Raw genomic sequence first — 15,229 nt, forward strand, 5'->3', positions numbered from 1 at the left:
TTGCCCCCCACCTATTACTCACCGCTTCACGGTGGCCATTTTATGACATCATTATGGCACACCACTGTGTATTATTTACGTCACAACCATCTTTAAGGGACGGAATAAGCGAAAGATCGAGTTTAACGCCACTTGGAACGGTATTCCTGTCATATCACGTCATGTCAGCATAATGTCGGAGAAAATCACGAAATGCAGGCTAGTCGTCAGCAGGAGTAAAGTCTGCTAATATTGAGCTGATAGCATGTTTATATATCCCATAGTATTGGAACTCGTTGGACCATCCAAACGTACATTGGCTGGTGTGATCAACAAGCTCTTCTGGTGCTCGGGTTTGTTCATGGTGGGGGGTTTCGCATACTTCATCCGAGACTGGCATCTCTTGCAACTCTCCATTTCTGCTCCTGTGGCCCTCCTCTTTGGATTATATTGGTAAGTAGCTTGATCATTTCCAGCTCGGATTTTGCTGGTAAGTATAACCCATCAACGTTACAGAATACCCACTCTCGAGCATCCGTCTAGTATCAAGTATCAGACTCCGTTGGACGTAAAATGCAAAATGGTGGTTATAATTATATGACTGGACCACTGAAATCAGAGATGACACCTGGTGTTCTTAAACAAGGTAAGTATGCCCCGCCCTAACGGTCTCTTCAGTTCAGACTCTGTTTTTGTTTCTCGTGTATTACTTAGATTACGTGGTACTCAAAACACACACACATCAACCGGAGTGTCTGTGTTCCTTGACGAAATCCAAACTGGAATAGTTTGAGTTTATATCACCTGATGCAATATAGCCATGACAGGAGTGTGTGTGTTCCTTGACGAAATCCAGACTGGAATAGTTTGAGTTTATATCACCTGATGCAATATAGCCATGACAGGAGTGTGTGTGTTCCTTGACGAAATCCATACTGGAATAGTTTGAGTTTATATCACCTGATGCAATATAGCCATGACAGGAGTGTGTGTGTTCCTTGACGAAATCCATACTGGAATAGTTTGAGTTTATATCACCTGATGCAATATAGCCATGACAGGAGTGTGTGTGTTCCTTGACGACATCCAGACTGGAATAGTTTGAGTTTATATCACCTGATGCAATATAGCCATGACAGGAGTGTGTGTTCCTTGACGACATCCAGACTGGAATAGTTTGAGTTTATATCACCTGATGCAATATAGCCATGACAGGAGTGTGTGTGTTCCTTGACGAAATCCATACTGGAATAGTTTGAGTTTATATCACCTGATGCAATATAGCCATGACAGGAGTGTGTGTTCCTTGACGACATCCATACTGTAGTTTGAGTTCCTTGACGAAATCCATACTGGAATAGTTTGAGTTTATATCACCTGATGCAATATAGCCATGACAGGAGTGTGTGTGTTCCTTGACGACATCCAGACTGGAATAGTTTGAGTTTATATCACCTGATGCAATATAGCCATGACAGGAGTGTGTGTGTTCCTTGACGACATCCATACTGGAATAGTTTGAGTTTATATCACCTGATGCAATATAGCCATGACAGGAGTGTGTGTGTGTTTCTTGACGACATCCAGACTGGAATAGTTTGAGTTTATATCACCTGATATCACCATGACAGGAGTGTGTGTTCCTATCACCTGATGCAATATAGCCATGATGTCGTGACTCATTGTTTCCATTGTTCCTCACACATAAAATATGTAGCGACGTGTTGTGAAATATAAGGCAGCATGCCTTCAGTAATAGTGTGGTGTTCCAAGAAGGTTCCAATATTGGACACTACCACAGCAGAATATGCCCAGAGGATCTACACAAATTGGGCTGATCGTCGTATTTGATTATTTTTAATAGTCCTTAAGTGCATTTTCCATTCAGCCTAGTTCCAGAGTCTCCAAGATGGTTGTTATCCCGAGGTCGTGAGATTGAGGCAGAGAAGATTCTGCGAGATGCAGCACACGTGAATGGAGTGAGTCTGCCCGACGTGCTCTTTGACAACGACACTCTTGATAACGGTCCATCAACAAAGATTACGGAGATGTTCAAATCACATGTCCTCCTAACAAGAACACTCATAATTTTCTTCAACTGGTGAGTCCATGGTGGAATGGTATGATACATATTGCATTGTTTTTGTTGGGAATACCAAGTGAGTGTGAAGAGGAGACAGGAAATATCACACATACTCACCGAAAGTAGCAGATGAACAATTGTTTCAGACAATGTCCGATGGATCAAGTGTCATCATGTAGTTGGGTAGGATAGTGGTATTCCTAGTTGAAAATATGATGTCAGTTTCTACGGTTGCCAATAAAACAACAGTTTGGTTTTGCGAAAAGGAGAAAGGGCATGTGATCAGTGTATAGAATCAACAGTTTAGAGTTCATAGCACTTTGTAGAACTTGTCATTTCCGCTTATATTTCTATTCTACATTTTCTTACGCTGCAACACTCATATGATCACACGTTTCCCGCATGGATTGCTGCAACAGTCTACTCTGTTGCATTTCTTATGGAGATATTCACAGACTGCAAAGATTGAAAAATATAGCAGCAAGGCTAGTTACTAAGACTACGTCTGGAGAAAACATCAAGTCACTTCATTGGCTACAAGTCCCAGAAATGATACAACTTTTAGACTTATTTCTTGCCCACCAGATCTCTCTGAGTGTTCAAACTCAAAACCGTAATTCAGCAGAAGAATCCCTCGTTCCTCAACTCCCTACAAGTGAGTACATTCGGTGCCAAATCACGTCAACACTCTGCTGCTGTGCCGGGATCCTTTCCCCTTTGCCTCACACGCGCTCATTCCTTGACTTCCTTTAAATCTGGCTGAAAGACCCATCTGTTCCCTAAGTACTGTCAACTGACTGACCTGTTGGTTGAATGCGCTCTAAACATTACAATGCAGGGTCATATACGTTATGACTATTATCTGTTGTTCACTTTTTCACACTTTTTTTACCCTTACCCCCTCTGCACCTACACCAGGCAGTGAATGGTAATTCTCCAGGGGATTATTATTAAAATGATGTGTGTTTTTGGCAGTTTCCCAATCTGAATCTCCAGTGAATATCCAATGTTTGGTGTACAACCCGAGAGTCATACAATGTGAACGGTAAACGATTGTAGATGATGACGTGAGGCGTTGCTGATTATATCACTTGATGGTTTGTCTCATCCGGACTTCAAGTGATCGTCATTGGCATAGCTGAGGGCGCCGTTATGATTACAGTAATTTCAGCGACTGACATCATGAGGATAAACCTACGCTACTGGGATACTATGACATGAACCATGTCAGTGAATCTGACCACCTGACCCCTTTAGTCACTATTTACAATAAGCATGGATTTGTTAATAAAAGACGAAGCGTATGTAACAAAACAAGGGTTAGTGTTAGGTTTTATGTTGAGCGTTTGTCAGTTTAGGTTTTAAAGGTTTTAGATTGTATACATGAACGTGACTGAGTCCTGACTTAACGCTTGAGGTGATGCAGGTCTTGTCAAACCCACGGCACGGATGTGATGTTAACAAACCTGGAAACATAATAGGGCCGAGCATGGATTGGAATCAACGTCCATATGTTTCTGACGTGTCCAAGGGACGAAACCCTGGCACATTGTCCCATGATAAACTTGGAGCTTTACAAAGTGAACAGGAATTAATCAGGATAAAACGCCGAGAAAGTACCCCAATCAAAGCGAATTTAATTGCATTTGGCATGGCACGCACATGCTCATTACATTGACTTTGTATAATCTTTTTGATTAATGTTTTCCCACTCGCAATATCGTTCGAATTCGTTTGTCGTGTAAAGTGTGCCGTGATATGTCACAGAGATAAAATCACCCATTCACCCATTGTCTGCATACAGTCAACATGTCTGTGTTTAACAGGTTTGTGATCATCATGGTGTTTTACGGCCTAGCCCTCAACGTCGACGATCTGGTTGGTGACATCTTCCTGAACTACACCATTGGGAATATCGCGGAGGTCACGGCCATCGTCCTCAGTTTGTTTCTTATGGACAAACTGGGCAGAAAAGTTCTTCATTGCGGAAACATGTTGCTAGGAGGGACTGCCTGTCTTGCCACAATCTTCCCCATAATGTATGGAACTAAAGGTCTGTATATATGCATGTATACATTGACACATCGTTGCAGGATTGTATATCCAGTTTATAGAGGAAGAAACTTACCTTTCAGAACACGAATGGATCACAATAACCCTGACCATGATTGGACGATTTGGAGCAACTGATTGCATTATTTACGTATTTTCTGCGGAACTGTTTCCAACGGTTGTAAGAAACTCTGGAATTGGCAGCAGCTCCCTTTCTGGACGTGTTGGTGCCATCATCTCCCCTCATATTGTTAGTCTGGTAAGAATTCTTACACAATATATCTTACGGATATATGAGGCATTCAGCTGGATACAAATACCTACTGTTACAGACCAGCATACCGCATCTTTACATCATTGGAAACAAACATGACAATGGACCGTCGTTGAGTCAAACGTTGGAAGATGTCCCCGTTTCAATTGAGTGACGGGTAATTGCACTGAAGACCCGTGAAGGTCCGGGCTAGAATGAACCTTCAGTAACCCATGCTTGTCGTAAGAGGCGACTAACGGGATCGGGTGGTCAGGCTCGGTGGCTTGGTTGACACATGTCATCGGTTTCCAATTGCGCAGGTCGATGCTCATGCTGTTGATCAATGGAGAGACAACTCCGTTAATCCTTTGTCATTAGTTTGTGAAGAGTTATCCCCCTTCCATTACTTGCTAGCAGACGACATTTTCAGTGATCCTCGGTATGGATGATTTAGAGAAGAGGAAGTTGATTTTAGTGTATTATAACAAGGACATCATATCAGCTAAAGTGATTTCAAGTTGAACAGGCGTCCCTTTGTCCACTGTTTATCGTGTTTTAAAGAATATTACAAAGGGATATGGCATTGAGCACCAGGGAGGCGCAGGTAGACCCAGGAAATTGACTGTCGGTGACAGGAGGCGGCTTGGTATTCTTGTTTCTAAAAACAAACGAAGGGGTTTAGAAAACGTAAGGCTGGATATGATTGATCGAGGAACTGTGGCTGTCTGTAAGGAGACAATTAGAACTGAGCTGCATGCAATCGGTTGGCAGAAAAGTCGAGGAATTCCATCACCGATCATGAAACCTGAACTAAAGGAGCGAAGGTTGAACTGTTGCTTACAGCACAGACATTTTAACTGGGACAATGTGATTTTCTCAGATGAAAGTTCTGTGTGGCTGTTTCCTAATACACTAAAATTCTGGACCAAACAAACTGAAAAACCTTTGTATCAGCGCCCAAAGTACAGTCCGAAATTTAACGTGTGTGGTGGCATATCTGTGTTAGGGGCAACGCCCCTCTGTGTATTTGAAGGGAATATGAACAGTGAGCGGTACACAGATATTCTCGAGGGACATTTACTTCCATCTGCTCGCTATGGAAATGTTTGGATTTTCCAGCAGGACAACGACCCAAAATATCGTTCAAAGCATTCACTGGCCTGATTTCGGACCCAAAATATGACATTATTACATTGGCCAAGCTATAGCCCTGACCTAAATCCAAAAGAAAATGTTGGGGACTTATGAAGGAAAGTGTCAATAAGAATGTGTCAACAAATATTGCTGTAATGAAAGAAGAGGTGGTCCGATATTGGGACAGCATGGACCACGACTTTCTAACTTCTTTGATCAGTAGTATGCCCCGCCGCATTGAAGCCTGCATTGCTGCCCATGGTGACTTGACAAAATACTAACTGTTCACCTGTCTTTGATTCTGGAGTTATGTTCTGCTAATAGTCACATTAATACGTGAGTAAAGAGTGAAAAAAATGATTTTTTTTTCCAATCTTTAAATTCTCAATAATTTCTAATTGTACTGTAGCTGGAATATTGCTGGGTACGGCGTAAAACTAAACTCACTCACTCACCCATTGCACTGAAAGAACGGTGGACAAGCATATTTGAATTAGGATCAACGGCAATTGTTTCTTATGTCACGCGATGAATATTGATTTACACCCCCGACACATAGCAGAAATAGTAGAAGCAGGCTCAACAGTTTGTAAGTGGTCTAAATGTACTGTATTGTCAGGCATCTTTATTTTATCTCTATGTAGGGTATCATGGTTGGTGGGGATTTCGGCAGGGCTCTCCCCAGCACCGTGTTTGGCGCTCTGAGTGTGGTGGCGGGAATACTTGCCCTATGGCTTCCAGAAACGATGCATAAAGAGCTACCGGAAACCATCGACGATGCAATACAGTTTGGGAAGTGAGTTCCAAATCAGAGTGTATTTTGTCAGCAATGGATACTATTTACTGATGAATATCGGAACACTGGTATGGAAAATGATGACAATTTCCCCTTTGTGACATCCGTTAATATTTTGTCTTTTTATTTCGTGAGAGCGGATGTGAATGTGTGGACGCTAATGTCCTGGGTTTGAGTACCCGCATGGTTACGTGACGAGCCAAAGCCTTAACGACTAGGCTACTCTGCCGCAACAGTAACAAAAGCAATATACACTGTCAGGTAAGATAGTTTGACACGTACCAGCTTCTAAAGGGTGTTGAACAGTCAATGATTGAGAAATGGGATGAAAGGAAACCATTTTTTAAAATTTTCTACATCATTGTTTCTTTTACAATGTTTTTTTTCTGCATGAAAGATGAATTCTAAGGTTTTCAGATGGTTATTTAATTAAGGAATTGGGCTTTTTTTACATTACATAAATACATATGTCTCTTTGCAGGGAAAATTATATGGTTTAGTATTTTGTTGGCTTGAGAAGTACCAAACCAAACCAGATATTTTGATATTTTGATATCTTTATTGAGGTATTTATTCATCCAGATCTCAAGCTCATTCCCAAACAAATGGGTTTCCTTACAATTCCAGTATACATGACAGATTGTTTCCTGTAGGTCGTTACAAAAAATACACTTGTCAGAATCTGCTAGTTTCATTTTCAAAAGCTCTCCATATAAAATAATCTTTATGTGAGCGTTATTCCTTTGAACTTGTTACATGTTTGCTGTTGGTAGGATTTGCAACTACATACTGTAATGTGTACAACATTCGATTTATAGTCATATATGCCTTGAGAAAATATGTTTGTTATTACCCAACATAAGGCAAAAAAAACCCCACTATTTCTATCAACTATCAACTATCATTGTGCGTGTATTTTCAGTAAAACGTCATAAAGATTGAGTCGAAAGTATATAGCAACCAAGCACTCAGTTGACAAGGTTATATGTTAAAGAGCTGAACAGATCTACTTTCTTTCTGAAAACTTTAAGCTGTTCTGATGTTTTTGTTTTTATAATTGTAACCTAATTTGTTGTCATCACTTGCTTGACAGCAACCTTAGAATCTATGTCGAAACGTCGCCTATATAGAATAAAGAGTGAGTGAGTGAGTTAAAATTTATAGTCACATCGGCAATATTTCAGCCATATTGTGACTTAAAAAAATAGAATAAAGAAGTTGTATATCCATAAAAAGAGTCCTCATTCTTCACCTAATTTGTAATTTAATATTCGTCGATCGCCATTAAAATACAGCTATACTACTCTATTTGTAATAATATCTGTACTCAAATATTACGATTATGTCCATTCAAATATGATATATGGCTCTTATATACACATTTGAGTGAATACTTACACATTCAGAGAACTGTTTGCTCTATTGTACATTTGCATTTCTTACTTAAGTTTCAGTAAATCGTGTGCCTGTTGTGTTGATATTACGGGTTATGTTTAATTTTTTTAAATCGTGTCATAATCTCACAGTGTCATTGTTTTTTTCTAATCACGGTGTATGTATATTCTCGCAGCATTTATCAATATCTACCCGAATCATGTCGGATTATAGTGAAAACGGACCCCAGCGAAAACGCCCCCAAAAAAAGGCAAACGTGTTCAATTCACTTTCAACGAAAAAAAAAAGAAACAGAAACAGATATGTAACAGACAAGTACCTGTAGATTAGTTTGCGTTTATTCATCTCTCACTGTTGCACATCTAACATCTCAATAGAATGACTGTTTGTCGCAGAATGTTCGTCAAACCACTCTTCATTCGTTTTAATGTTTTCTTTTTGCATTCATCTTTAATTTAAAAGTTAAACCGCCATGGATCATGGATATCGAAACTAATAAAATAATAAATCAATGTTTAATACCTTTTCCGCAATAAAGCAACTCACTAATATTTAGGATAAATATGATCTCCTTTGATCTTTCCTCTGGGCACAGAGGCCGTTTTCTCTAGGTTCGGAGGCCGTTCTCTCCTGCGTGGTGGCCGTTTTCTCGTTATTTGGGTGGTCCCTTTTCGCAGGGGTCCGTTTTCTCCGTATCCCAGGTTACAATGACACATCGTCAGCCCGGCTCCGCATCTATATAGAATGCTTACTTCTACGTAGACGATACTTACATTTACATGTACGTAGATGATGCTTAAATTTACTTTCATCTGCATAGGTGAAACCTTATTTCTACGTAGATGATACCTTCGTCTTCGCAGGAAATATTTTCATGTACGTATTGTACTTACATCTACGTTGATGATACTTAAATTTACGTGCCGGGTCTGTTTTATGTAACCTTTGGCTCTACCAATAATGGCCGATTTGTTTGACTTTCAACCTTGATGTGTCTTTCTTGAGGTACCATATTGACTCATAATTTGTACCGACGTTTTACCGCATTATGCATATTTTCTTTATACGTTTGTGTCAGCCTTATCCACCGGTTGTATAACTATATCCAGCTAGGGTCACAAAACCCAATGTCACGATCTCATTTATGAGATCATATATGGAAATAAAAGCATTTTCTACGTAGATGAAAGTATCATGTTCAAGTACTGCCTTGGCCTATCAGTTAACCAGATCCCTCCCCTCTAGTGCATGTGTGGGTTCAGATGTTTACGTTGTGCGTCATTCGTGATTTGGCAGCAGAGCTGACCATGGCAAGCCATTCCACAGGCTTCCCATGCCTATTTGATAGATTTTATGTGTCGGTGATACAGTGCTGTTCTCGGTGCTCACGGTGAGAGTTCCTGATATTGAGACATTCATGCTTGACTCCTGCCGTACGTTTGGTCTCCAAGCGTCAATGTCATACAGTACACATACTGCTCCGCCGTCTTATGGTCTCATAGCTACGATGGGGTAGCCTAGTGGTTAAAGCGTTGGCTCGTCACGCCGAAGACGTGGGTTCGATCCCCACATGGGTGCAATATGTGAAGCCCATTTCTGGTGTCCCCAGCCGTGATGTTGCTTGAATATTGCTAAAAGCGGCGTTAAGCCATAGTAACTCACTCACTCATTATGATCTCATGTATTCGCCGATTAAAATTTACATGGAAACGTTTCATTGGTGTTAAAATTTTCAAATTTGGACATAAACTTTCTGTTTCTTTTTGTGGCTAGTGTATGTTCTTTAGGAGATTCGTTCAGTATATTACTGAGGAAGGTATAATGCGCTACTGTAATGTAATCCATAAATGAACAAGGAGCTGGCCACGATAAAGCTTACTTGCCATTGTATTGTGCAATACTTGGTATAAGTTAAAGTCAACTGCTATTTCTCGATTAGTTGCATGACTGCGATGCTAGATGTAGTACTAGTACTTGCAGGGAGGAGGTCTGGACGCCTCTCCTGAACCTCTATGCTATGGTTGTTATCTCCAGCACTGTGCAGGACTCCGTGGAGGAGCTGCTGGGATAGTGTCGATAACTGATAGTGCTTGAAGGAACCATGACGCCATCCCGGAACTCCTTGACTGTTCGTAGAAATAGGAAGTAGTACGGGTTGAAGTGATGCATACCCTTACCTTCATGAGATCAGTCAACTTCGTAGGCTATGGTGTCATATCACATTCCAGTGGAATCCCGTTGTTCCAAAACGATGGCCTTTGAAACCACAAGCCGTTAACGACTTAGTAGATTTTCCAAATCACAATAAACGATCCTCGATTAAATATCTTTGTGTATGGACTGACGATTGCTTTCGCCACGTCAACCTAGGCTGAATGTTGGTTTTAATGTGCCTTTCGAAAAGAAGGAAAAATCTTGTAACGGAAATTCCAAGTATTTTTCCATCTTATGGCAAACACAGCCATTGCAGCGAGGAGATATGATTATGATTGTATTTATTGTTATAATTACTGCAATTAACATTGTCTTGCAGAGATATGTATCGATTTGTAAATACAGTTAATATTAGAAATAACAGATAATTCTATGACATTTCTTTGGGTCATATTTTATTGGTTTCACCCCAAATTCTTTAACGGACAGATTTCTGGTTGAATCATTATTACAAGCTGGAATTCTGCAGAAAAAGAATGTTAAGATCACAAACTGCAAACACATAAAATTATGTTCAGGTAGCTATAGAGACATATAACTATATTCAATTAGCTATAGAGACGTAAAACTATTTTTAGTTAGCTATAGAGACATTAAAACTATATTCAATTAGCTATAGAGACGTAAAACTATATTCAATTAGTTACAGAAACATTAAAACTATATTCAGGTAGCTATAGAGACGTGGGACTGTTTCAACTGTGTAGTTGTAGAGAGTATCATTTACTAAAACAAAACCTCAAAACATCATCGGAATGGATTCTGTTGACAATGACGGCGACAATAACGAAACAAAGGTTTATATGATCTTCTCGCGTTGTCAAATAGAGAATTCTTAAATGTGTTCAAAATGTGTTTTAAAGACATGCGTTTGGGAGAATGTCTCAACCTGGAAATGTGTCAAGGTATATTCAGTTGATGGGGGAGATACTGTGAATAAGTTACACCAATGGCTGTAGTGTCAGCTTCGTTGTAAGATAGATAGTTAGTTGTACTGTAAACAAGTCCATGTTTGAGTCCATGAGGTCGGGGTTAGAATTTGATTAGCCTTCACCAACCATGACTATCGTAAGACGTGATGGTTAGGCTCGCTGACACAGTTGGTACACGACATGGTATGAATTACGTACACTTGTGGTCATAATGTCAATCACTGGGTTGTCGGGTTCTGATTTCATCATTTACAGATCGACAGCTGCCACATAGCTGCTGTGTTCAGAAAATAAGTGAACGATTGCCATTCAAGCTGGCAATTTATGTCTGAATGCATGATGCACATGCATGTCGATTTCAATGTTGTGCTTGTGCGAATTCTTCCCTTTCCGCAAACAAAAACATTTCAAACCTCAATCTCAAACAAAACCTTTTAGGACAATACAGGCTATGCGACCACGATTTATGTTTTCCTCAAACTTGACTGGTGTATATTTATAACAAATAGGTTCAAATACTCCATCGATGCTTGAATGTCATTTCCTGCCTGGCGCTCGGCATTAATTGGCACAACTAGGACTGGTCGGCTCGGAGTCAGTATAATGTGTGAGAGTGGGGTATTCATGCTTCACTGCGGCATGGTATCTCAGTGGGCTAGCACTATAAAACCAGCTTGAGTCTGGGCTAGTACAAACAGCCGCACATACACATACACACGCATGCACGTCGTCATATGAGCGAAATATTCTCAAGCACGACGTTAAACCCAATTTCACCTCACCTCACCTTAAATGTCCTTTCCAATATTACGACGTTTCTTTTGCCTTTCAGTATATTTCCCCTGAGTTAAGGTTACATATTTGAAGGTGAAATACCTTTAAATCTCAATATATATATATACAATCCATTGACATATTCTAACTGAAACATAACATAAAATAATAATAATACTCAAAACAGTCGAATATACAGGGAAGCCAGCCTTCCTGACACGCACTTAAACTTTCCCACTGGTTGCCAACTCTCACCTTTCAAATCAGTCCTTACAAACCCCTAAACTGTATTACCCGACTAAATTGACCCCCAATATCACTTCCCAGATACATACAATGGTCTCTCATGCCACACTCCTCCAACGCCGACAGTCGCACTCTGCTTACATCACTGTTAACCTATCACACATAAAAACACATACATTATACATTGGCGGATTCGGAGGTGGGGTTCGGGGTTTCGACATCCCCCCCCCACCTTTTGAAAATCACTTATGACCACATTGAAGTTAATGTTTTGCCCCCCTTTTGAAAATTCCTGGATCCGCCTATCTGTACTAATTGTGATCTTGATGACGGCACACGTATATATTGCTGTGTGGGCGTTCAAACAGATATTCTAATTCAACTTAGTATGTAACACGAGTTCTGATTGGTCAATGCTATAAATTTCCGACCGTATAATCAGCATATACGGTCGCAATTTGAAAACCGATTCACCGAAACCTTTGAATGTATCCCTACACTATTGGGGTAACGCTGTTTCGCAGGACATTGTCATTTGCAGAAGCCATTGGTCAATTAACTCCCCTATCCAGCAAAAATGGGTGGAATTTGTGTTAAAAAAGACAAAACAGTATCAAAAATTTAATTTTAAGTTCAAACAACTTACTCGCAACGGGCTGTTGACCCAACACTGTTAGATCATGAAACAAGGTTATGACGTCATTATGGAGCGTGACGTCACCTGCTATGACGTCATTTGGCAACAGAACTGATAATGGCCCGTAGTTGAGGAATCAGCGGGCCGCTCATTTCTGTACATAGAGGGTGGTTTCATCATAATACCGTCCATTTTATCTATAATACTATGATCTATTCATCATTGTCAAATTTAGTCTGTAACTAATAAACGTGTGTAGTTTGAACAGGGAACTACTTTCTTTGGCGATGGTGTAAGTTGAAGGAGTGATATGATTAACCTTTGACCTAGAGGAACTTTGACCTGGTTTAAATAATGAATTTCTTTCACGAAAAAAACAGCGTAAAACGAGTTGAATTAGAATGGGGATAACTGTACTGTGTTTGACGAATTGGGGACGTATACCGGTGGTTATATCGGCTCGCTTACGCGTCGCCGATATATCTAAATTATATCGGCACCGCTTTAACGTTATATCGGCTCCGCTTACGCGTCGCCGATATAACTAAATTTGCGGCTATATAACCACCGGTATACGTCCCCAATTCGTCAAACACAGTACAGTTATCCCCTAATAAATTCCCTGAGAAGCACTCGTAAAATGTGTAGCATTTTTCATGTATGTTTCACTCCTCCTCAGTATAGAACATAGACAGTATGATTCTGGTGATGTCGTCAAGATGTACGACGGTTAATCGCAATGTCTGTGGCCTCATAGGTTCGGAGTTGCATAATGAGGGGGTATTCAGCATTTATGAACGATGTTCTCTTTTCACAGACAGTAACAGACCGCCTCATTTTTCGTGCATGCATGCGAGGAAGCTGATGAAGTGTGTGAAACAGAGACGACGGAGTCAGCTGAGAAACAAGTTCTGATTAAATTCTTGTTTAAAACGGACATGTCAAATGGAAAACACAGAGACATGAAGACTATATATGCGAATGACAATCGAGTTGCTGAATATTAAGGAAGGCCGATAAATGTTGGAAGTGACTCAGGACGAAGCCTAGGGCATCATCATGTTGAGTCATACATAGTGGATACATTTTACCTCAACCCGACCAAACACGCACAACAGGGGGCAGTACGTGAAGCGGTTTCGTCTATCTACGACTGTTTGCGGATAATTATTTACCTTTGTAACGAGGTTTAACTATCAATACAATTGTGCTACAGTCCTACTTAGGAGGGGGGGCACAGACATTAAGGTTTTCTCTCATAAGGGTTTTCAGACAAATATAATCAAGAGCATCATTAGTATGTGTGAGACCACTTCCTGGGGTACTATTAACAATTCAATCTGCTGAAATCCGCACTTTCGATCACAGTGTTAAACATGTTGTGATTATCAGTATGTGTGAACATTTATTTGGATAAACATATGGTCGCGTGGTTGTTCCTATGCGTGAATTTACTTTTACGCCGTTTTTGACAATATTCTGGTATGTATCACGGCGGGGGAGACCAGATAAAGGTTTCGCACACTGTATCCATGTGAGGAATCGAACCCGGTCTTCGGCGGGACGAGCGAACGCTTAAACCACTAGACTAACCCACCGCCCTATGAAAGCCGAAACAAAATATAGTTTAGATTCAAGTTTCGCTTGGTAGTGAATGATGAAATCACACGAACCTTTAGAGTGAGGAGACGACAGTTAAATCAGTCTTGACATGCGTGGTTTGTCTTGACACATCTGGTTCCCCTATAAGCAGGCCACATGTATCCCTGCATCAATTATCATGAAAACTGCACGATTCTTGCAGGATGTCCAAATGTTTAGTTTAAAACAATTCATACAGAACATAGTGGACAGGGAACATAAAAACACATTGCTGAAGCCAAGCACTTTGTTACGTATACTTCAAAGCAAAGTTAGAATTTGTCTTCAGCAACCCACGGGATCGGATGGTCAGACTCGCTGACTTGTTCGACGCATGTCATCGTAGCCCAAACGATGCTCATGCTGTTGATCACTGGTATCTGGTCCAGACTCTTGTAGACCGCCGCCATATAGCTGGAACATTGCTGAGTGCGGCGTTAAACAACAAACCAACAACGAAATCAAAGCAATTAAGACAACAACTGAGTAATCAACATATGATTCTGCGATAGTGACATTATTCTACTTCATCCGAGCAAGGACGTTTACTTTCGAAATAAGTGCAACCCTTGACCACGTCGTCTAAGGCGTTGCAGGCCACTCTGAGGTACACACTGCTCGTTTGTTTCACCAAAGTGAAGGCGTTAAGACCTGCTTGGCATGGTCCGTCAACATTTAGCTGGCACGCTTTGATGAAAACGAATTAATATTCAAAACTCACACTGAAAAGAAATATGTCGTGCGTGTCCGACAAAACAGCATGAAAAAATGTCAGTATTGACCAGTGTCGTGGTGTATACTGGGTCTCCTGCGTGTGTCATTACTGATTGAATTGTTACATGTCGAAGTCAAAAGGTGAGCCTGTCTGTCGCCGCTCTTCATTAAAATACACTTCTATGATAATATAGTTCTCAACTGTTCGAAACTGAATAAGAGATGTTGTGGACGAGTACTTATGGCGTGCTCCATCCATCCATCCATCCGTACGTAGGTACATACATACATACATACATACATACATACAGACAGACAGACACATACATTACATACATACATACACACATATACATACATGCATACATACATACATACA

General features: G+C 40.5%; 1 protein-coding gene across 1 annotated transcript in view; it reads left to right on the top strand.

Annotated features, from left to right (window-relative positions):
* The window catches only part of LOC124280572 (organic cation transporter protein-like), a 30,421-nt gene extending 16,494 nt beyond the window's left edge, over positions 1-13,927 (top strand). The window contains exons 5-10 of the mRNA XM_046716535.1: positions 264-432; positions 1,868-2,080; positions 3,889-4,115; positions 4,198-4,373; positions 6,146-6,297; positions 13,313-13,927. Of these exons, the coding sequence (XP_046572491.1) occupies positions 264-432; positions 1,868-2,080; positions 3,889-4,115; positions 4,198-4,373; positions 6,146-6,297; positions 13,313-13,319 (944 nt within the window). The 3' untranslated portion in view covers positions 13,320-13,927. The remainder of the gene's footprint in view (positions 1-263; positions 433-1,867; positions 2,081-3,888; positions 4,116-4,197; positions 4,374-6,145; positions 6,298-13,312) is intronic.
* Positions 13,928-15,229: the final 1,302 nt, after the last annotated feature.

Source organism: Haliotis rubra, unplaced genomic scaffold (assembly GCF_003918875.1).
Source record: "Haliotis rubra isolate DU_JTF1 unplaced genomic scaffold, ASM391887v1 Scf27, whole genome shotgun sequence".
Taxonomy (NCBI): Eukaryota; Metazoa; Mollusca; class Gastropoda; order Lepetellida; family Haliotidae; genus Haliotis; species Haliotis rubra.